The sequence below is a fragment of the Pundamilia nyererei genome, unplaced genomic scaffold (genome assembly GCF_000239375.1).
Source record: "Pundamilia nyererei isolate P.nyererei 1_Seehausen unplaced genomic scaffold, PunNye1.0 scaffold00196, whole genome shotgun sequence".
Classification (NCBI taxonomy): domain Eukaryota; kingdom Metazoa; phylum Chordata; class Actinopteri; order Cichliformes; family Cichlidae; genus Pundamilia; species Pundamilia nyererei.
Window position 1 is genome coordinate 461,297 of NW_005187597.1, and position 8,296 is coordinate 469,592.

General features: G+C 38.1%; 1 protein-coding gene across 1 annotated transcript; it reads left to right on the top strand.

Annotated features, from left to right (window-relative positions):
- The first annotated feature begins 4,153 nt into the window (after positions 1-4,153).
- On the top strand, positions 4,154-6,717 carry rbp4 (retinol binding protein 4, plasma). The gene is made up of 6 exons (XM_005747376.1): positions 4,154-4,271; positions 4,554-4,656; positions 4,768-4,904; positions 5,017-5,123; positions 5,670-5,882; positions 6,135-6,717. The coding sequence occupies exons 2-6, from the start codon at positions 4,555-4,557 to the stop codon at positions 6,170-6,172; spliced, it is 597 nt and encodes a 198-aa protein (XP_005747433.1). The 5' UTR covers positions 4,154-4,271; position 4,554; the 3' UTR covers positions 6,173-6,717.
- Positions 6,718-8,296: the final 1,579 nt, after the last annotated feature.

Consider the following 8,296-nt stretch of genomic DNA (forward strand, 5'->3'; position numbering starts at 1 on the left):
CGATTGTGTCCCTGGCCATAATCGTCTATTTAAAGCTCACAGTGTGTGGGCAGCCTACCTGCGCTCTAATGAAACCTTCGTGGAGGCATCAGTGCTGGAACTGGAAATTGGCCAATTAGCTGAACTTGGATGGGTACAAAACAACCATGGCTGGCTATTATTAACCGAACGCCACTGTCTGGTTAGCTGCTGGCAGGTCTTTGAGAAAAGGAGTGTCCCATTTTTTTTTCTACTTATTTATTTATTTTTTTGTTTCTGCTGTAAGGATTAAGGAGACAAGCCTATCAAAAGTGAGAACTACAAAAGGTGTGTGTGTGGGCGTGCGGATTTAGCAGGGTTTGTGGAAATAAATTAGACTAGTCAATTTCACAGCGGGAGGAGGTGGTTGGCTTCTAGTGTGTGGAGGAGGAAGGACAGGCAGACAGAAAATCAGCTATCAGATGGGTATTGTCTTGGTTGTGTATTCATATGTGTTTTCTACAAATATATAAAAAACATTTTTATTATATTTTGTGTGTTTTGAGTACTTTTCAGGATATGACACTATGGACAAAAGGACCAGTTATTTTGATCTCTCTGCAATTCCATTCATTCAGTAGTAGTTCAGTAGCTGAACATTTGATACCAACATAATTCAGGTCCTGTCGGAATGTATTTGCACATTTATTAGACGAAGCACTGTGAGATCAAACATGTCCAAACACAAATTTTCTAACCATTGCACTTTATCTGCCCACCAGCACGGACGGAAAGCAGCTAGCTAGTACAGGCCTCAGGTGCATAAGCATTATTAGGAATGGTTTCTTCCTGGATGCAAAGACACCAAATTTGTCAGTCTAATATACTTTTTCTTTCAAATATGCCCTCATTTTATTCATTATCCTTTCTTTTATTTCCTTTTTTGTAAGATTTTTTCACCTTTGATTAATAAGCACACACTACTCAGCTGTTTGTTTGTTACTTTTACATGATCCATGCATACTAGCAAACAGAAGGAGATGTTTTTATGTGCAGTGCATGCTACTGTAACAAATCTTTTTGATCTTTCTGATAGTAGTAGGATATCAATGAGGAGGTAAAGTTGTGTTTAAAGGAGTCATTCTTCGTGACATGGCAGTATGCATTGCCAGCGGATTATCATTTAAGCACATTTTTATCTATTAAAGCCATCCGTCTTTTTAGTCAGTTCAGGTTTGCATCTTGGCTGGAGCCTATCCCAGATGTCATAGGGTGAAAGGTGGTGTACACCTTTGACAAGTTGCCCATCTAAGGGCTAACACAGAGAGACAGAAAAGCACTCACACCTACAGCTAATTTATAATCACCAATTAACCCAACAGCATGTTTTGGACTGTGGGAGGAAGCTGGAGAACCTGGAGAGAACCCACACAGGTACAGAGAGAACACGCAAATGCCAAAAAGAAAGCCCACCTGGCAGCTCAATGGATTCACATCCAGGATCTTCTCAATGTTCTTCATCCATTGGTGCTAACCATGCCCTCTATTAAACATAAACCTATATTTAGAAAAGGATCGGCCATGGCAAATTATGCACACACCAGGCAGCTCAGCTGTCACACATGAAGTCACACTGTCAAAGTTAAATCAGTTTTGATTAACACCAGGTATCTTCAGGAGTCCTGAATTTGTCACAGCTTTTATTTTATTATTAGCTCATCTAGCCAAAGGACCCATGACCTTGTGGAATCCATTGTGTGTCAAGAGAACGAAACAGTATTAGTTTGAATTTAATCAAAATTACATACAAGGATCTTATACAGAGTCTTCAGCCAAATTGTGCCCAAAGTCCAGGTCATATTGTTATTTTACAGACACATTTTCACTCCTCAGACTATTGGCTTGTATGTTTATATGTGTCTATGTGCTATCTCCATACAATCTGGGGCATGGGTAACATTAGATTCTTGATGTTAATAAAATGTGGATACCATAACTGCATATCGTGATCATGGAGTGTTTTTACTACCACTTCTAAAGACCCTAATGATATCACACATAGATGATATTCTTAATGTAACACCAACTATTACCTTTTGTTAATGTCCACATATGGTAACATTACCAACAACAAATAAATCATAAACAGAATTTGTAGCAAAATCAGAATGATTTTATAAATAATGCAGACAGCTGATTTGTGTTGATAATTATTCATTCACTGTTTGACATCATTGTGTTTTTGGACCTTAAGCTTCACAGATGTGAACTTGTTTTACCTTGGTTACACAATGTGTCCTCTCCCCCCAACCCCCACGTGCACTATCCTTTATATATCCCAAAAGGTTGATTATGCACATCTGGACGTAGCGTTTTCAGTGGGAGAAATGTTTCGTCACTCATCCGAGTGACTTCTTCAGTCTCTGTGCTCAGTATCCTTTATATGCTTACATAGGTTCAAGGTTCAAGGTTCTTTATTTGTCACATGCATAGTTATACAAGTATAACACACGCTCCTCGGCATGTGCAAAAATGGGGGGGGGTAGAGGAAGAACATTGTATATATAGTATATACATTAGGTGAATGTGCAGTAGTAGCAGCAAGCAGGCGAATTCTGTACATATGTAAAAGAATAGAATAATAACAGAAAAGACAGCAATTAAAAAAAAGATACTATAAAATAATTATGAATGCCAGTAATTGGAACATAAGAAAGTTGTAAGCATTTTGCTAAATAGGTCGATTAATGATTAAAAACCACTGCACTTAATGGATCCTTGTGAATGATTGATCTGTTTGGATAAGATGAGATGAGATTTGCAAATTGCACTCCTAATCATTTAATCGTGATCAAATCTGTACAATGTATATCCAATACATCTTGACATTGTCAGTCCTACATTTTGGCCCTTAAGGGCACAGGTAGGGGTGGAATTTGATTGGATTATGTTACAAGGGGACATACTACTCTACCCAAATTCAATCGGCGCGTGTTCAGTGCTTTTGCCCTCTTCAAAGCTCCAAAGTTCAGATGGGGACTGTGGATGTAGCCATGAGGTGTTTTACTCAAGTTCCAATTTTATACAGGGATTTTTACTAACTTACTTTTCCATGAGAAAAAAGAAACTCGCTCTTACTTCAAGCACTACATTCCTATTCACCAGCACACAATAAATGTTTAACGCACAGACAAATCTGGCAGTGCAATGTATATAGGTTCTTGGCCAGCGTTCACAACTGTGAAATGTTACAGCACCTCTGGCCAAATTCCAGGAGCTATTATTTCTACTCAAGAGTGATTGCCCTGTTTTTCAGCTGGCCAGCTCTTTGGTTATGCAATCTGCAGATGTTTGGCTTCACTTTTGCTCTTCTTTATTCAGCCGAGCTCTCAGAAGACCGGTTTTACGATCTTAGTGAAAAACAACAGCATCGATGTATTTAAAAGAAAAAGCCCCAGCAGACGAAAAACAGACCTGTCTTAGAGAGTAGAGTAGGTATTTCTTTTTTATGCCAAAGTGTATTTTAACTGTGCAAACCTTTCAAAAAAACAAAATAATGCAAGCGTGAAACATTTGGGAAACATTGTTCATGCCTGATGGCGATCGAGCACGATCCACTTTCTTCAGCACAAGAACCGATCGATAAGCTTCTTTTGTGTTCAGCTATGATCGACAGCATTAAGCTCTGGATTTCATTGACATGGATTAATCCCAAAGGTTAAAATACATAAAGATCAGCTTCCATATATGTTGTGCTAACAGTTCCTATCATTATTGACCTCCGTTTGAAACTTCAGACTTTGCTTTTAGAAAAGACGTAATCACCTTTCTTTCGCATTGATTATTTTCTGCCGAGCGTGGACTCTGAGCTCCAGTTACACAAACACGGAGCTGGAAGATGAAAACAACTGATGCAATAACACAGATGCTGGTCAAAGCGTGTTTTATGATTTCTTTGGCAAATACAGAAAGAACCCTCCCCCCTCAAAAAAAGATATACATGTAGATCCGATCTTTCTGGTTCTACCAGTCATTGCATTGATAAAAATAGGAATCCTTTAGCAATAAGTGAAAAAACAGATATTGTGGTGGAGATTGGGAGGGGTGGTCCACCAAATGTGCAGAACACATAAATCAATAGGAGTGGGGTCTGCGGTTATGTAAATGTTTGTCCAATGGAAGGCAAACTCGCTGTGGGGAAAGCAGGGGCACTCTGGGTCTCCAGAAGTTATTATGTAATACTGGCCAGCTGTATTTAAGGCCAGTCCAGACTGAAAATCAGAGGATTTCTTTGGAGTCTTTGTGGTATCAAGGTACACACTCATATGGATTGTTTTTGGGGGGGTTTTGCTTTTACATTTTCAGTCAAATATTTAAAGATATATCATTTTTTCTGGTATTGGTTTTATTTTTTAAACACTATTGTAGCCCTGTGGAAGTACTTTTTGGAGTTTCATCACATTCTGCTCGTCTTGAGGACTTGCAGTGCAGTGTGCATGTCTGTATTTCTGTTGTTGTTCTCCATTATGCCTCCTTTTTTTCTCTAACTGTCTGTGGTCTGTGCCTTCTTTCTCTTCTTCTTTCCTCGGAGGTAGAATGCTTCGGTACGTTGTAGCCCTCTCTCTCCTGGCACTGTCCTGGGCACAGGACTGCCAGGTAGCCAACATCAACGTCATGCAGAATTTCGACAAAACTAGGGTGAGTTGAAAAATATTAACTATGTTGTTATTTAAAAAAAAATGTTTTACATAATTTCTGAGTAGTACTATTCCACCGTGATTTTTCTTTAATGTGTTCTTCTACTCGTAGTATGCAGGGACATGGTATGCTGTAGGGAAGAAGGATCCAGAAGGCCTGTTCTTGCTTGACAACGTCGTAGCCCAGATAAATATTGAAGAAGATGGCAAAATGACTGCCACCGCCCAAGGCAGAGTCATCATCCTCAAGTAGGCTCTGTTCTGTAGAGGCTTTTGTTTTGAACGTGTGCAATTTGCAATATGAGATTTTTTTTTGTCTCGCATTTTTTGTAATGGCTTATTCTCGCTGTTTGACCTCTAGCAACTGGGAGATGTGTGCCCACATGTTTGCCACATTCGAGGAGACTGCTGACCCTGCAAAGTTTAAGATGAAGTATTGGGGAGCTGCATCCTACTTGCAGACAGGAAGTAAGTTATGAAGTGAAAAGCACCTTTAACTTTCATGTTGATTCAATTTGTCTTTGTTCAGACTTTAAAAAGAAATCCTTTCAACAATGAACGACCAGACACTGTAATTGTTACTTGATAGTCACCACCAAGGGGGTTTTGACCTTAAGCCAACTGATAATATAACATAATTATCAACTGCTGCACTTAATTCGTGACCCCGGACACTGGAAAATGAATAGTGTTTTGTTGAGTTCAATTTTAACATCAGGGGGTATGACTATGTATTTACTGTGTTATTAAAGAAAAAGGAGGTTAAGTAATCATTTTAGACACGGGATGCAATCACTAAAACATCAGTATCCACCACTGGATCAAACAGCTGTATTATTAATATTACTTTAATGTTTTTTTAAGTGAAAAAATATACATATATATATTTTTTTCTGTTATTTTGGCTTCATACTTTCTTTGTTGTTTTTTGTTTTTCTCAGTATGTAAGTTGAAAATTTGTAAATGAATGGTTTTGCAAAAGTAACCTCTCCTCCACACTCTCCGTGCTCTTAGATGATGACCACTGGGTTATTGACACTGACTATGACAACTACGCAGTCCACTACTCCTGCAGACTAGTGGACGCTGATGGCACTTGCCTAGATGGGTACTCCTTCATATTCTCTCGTCACTCAACTGGCCTAAGGCCAGAAGACCAGCCAGTTGTCCTCCAGAAGAAGACAGACCTCTGTCTGTTGGGTAAATACAGACGGGTTGCACACACCGGTGAGTTGACTATGCTTTGATTCTTTGATCTGTGGCTTTTATCAGTCCGTCATTCAATAGGGTAAAAGACCAAGTGAATAATTGACTAAATTAAAAGGTGAAAATTCTTGTGGTCAGTGTCTGCCCGGCCTATATTGCCAATATTTTCAGAAATATAGGAAAATAAAATGCTCAGTACTAACGCATGCAGGAGATAAAGATGTTTAAGCTACCATATAGTTAATAATGCTACTTCTCTCCCTTGTGTTGCAGGCTTCTGTGAGAGTGGCACATCTCTTGACCCACAGTGACACTTTGCTGATCTTGGATTGAATCCCACTGCTTAGTCACCTCTTCTGTCTCCATCTCTATTATAAAAAAGCAGCACATCCTTCTTTAAAAATGAACCAGAACTGAACTATGAACAGCCACATTTATATAGCTGCAATCTCAAATTAAAAGGAAAGATGGTTGTTATTGTTCTCTTCCTATATTCCCTCATGAGTACCATTAAAACAAACAAACAAACAATCAGAATGACAGAATTATGCAATCAGCCAATCAGCTCTCTCTCAATGTGACAAACAATTATCTGTTAACCTGGATTTTTAGCAGTACTGCAGCTCTGGGTAAGAACCACTATGTTTATTATAAAGAAAACACTGGTTCAGTGTTCTAATGAATGCACAGTATCTTGTAGTCCTCGAGGAGATATTGTTTTTTAACTATACATACACAGATACACATTAGCTCATGTGCTATATATTTATAGGGTCATAAAAGAGCAGTTAAGTTGTTTCTTCTTCATATGACGTTTGCTTCTTGATCCAGTTTTTGAAATAAAACATTCATACCACTGTGGCTCACTTCATTCTTTATTGCCCTTTAAATATTTATCTACGTTCCTGGATCGCAAATAATGAATTCGTGTCGTTGCTTTTGGATTCTGTCAGACAAAACACATCAAAAGTACAGCCAAGTAGAACTTTTTGCTTTTTTAAATCTTTTATAATTGCGCTACAAGAAAACAAAGCAAAAGGGGAAAAACACAATGGTACAAATTAAGCTTCTAGCTATGGCTTCTTACATGTTTGTTAAGCAACTAGCATGGAAAAGTGGGAAAATATATTTATAATTTACACATACTGCACATTCTGATCAGTGGTGAACATCAGTTTATTTAATATGATTTTTGTGGAAAATAAGAAAATGATGCTACCATATTTCTTTTTTTTTTTTTTTAAATGGGTACGAATTGCTAAATTAGTAAGCATGGGGTGTGAACTTCTTTATGCTTCTGCAAGTGAAGTTGCCATAAAAAGAAATAACACAAGAATCCCTGCTTTAGCCGATAAGCTTTGTGAACACTGTACATGCAAAATAGCAACATGCTAGCTGACATTTGCATAGGTTAAAGTTTGCCTGGAAAACAACTGATCTTGTTGTATAGATTGATATGAACCCCTCCAAAATATCAACAACTAAATAAAAGAAAGAAAAACTAAACAGGGGAAGATGTGCTGGGAAGAGATTTACATCTTTATTGCACATTTTTTGTACAGTACAGTACAGATCATGGCAAAACTACTTTGGTGTACATGATTGAAATAAATCAGGTTTAAAACAAAAAAAACACAGGTAAACTTAATGATAAAAGTTGGACTCTTGGATCTTCTATGAGAGCTAGCCCAAATAAAAACAACCACATATAAGATGCACAGCAGTGTTCGTTTCATGTCAACTGGTCACACTGCCAAGGCTGCGAGAATAGACACCTTAACCTCTTTTCCCCCTACCGGGAGGACCTTTGGTAATCCCTGCCTTAAATAGTTTAGTACAAGGAATTAACTCATGCAATCTAATTCCAGCTTTAAATGGCCGCAGGCTTGAAAAGTCAAGGTGGAGATGGAAGTGAGCTTCACTTGAACAGGAAAGAATACAGGGACAACCACCCACATGTGACTAGATAAGCTCCCGACTGCTGTACATTTTAAGTCTGGTTCAGTTCAGGCAAATAAAAACTTGGTCATGGTCTGGGATACTTTACACAGCTGTTTACACGTTAAACAGAGAAATGCTTTAGCAATTGCACAAACATCACTGACATAACCGAAAACACATGGCTAATTAGGTAACATAACACTTTCACATAAAGCCAGGCAAAAAGAAACACGACTACTGCTGCCGATGATGATGGAGGGAAAAGAAGAGGAGTTTAGAAAGTGTGTGTTTAGCCGTTTCATCAGTGGAGTATATTAGACAGGCTTGTAAACTTTTATGCAAAATAACATAAACAATAGTCCCTCGATAGAAAGAAGGCCATTACAAAAGCAAAACATTGTCTGGTGATACACACTGAAGCAAAATAAAACTAAATCACTGAAAAGAGACAGTAGTTCACCAATTAAAAACAAAAACAAGAATAAATACTGTGA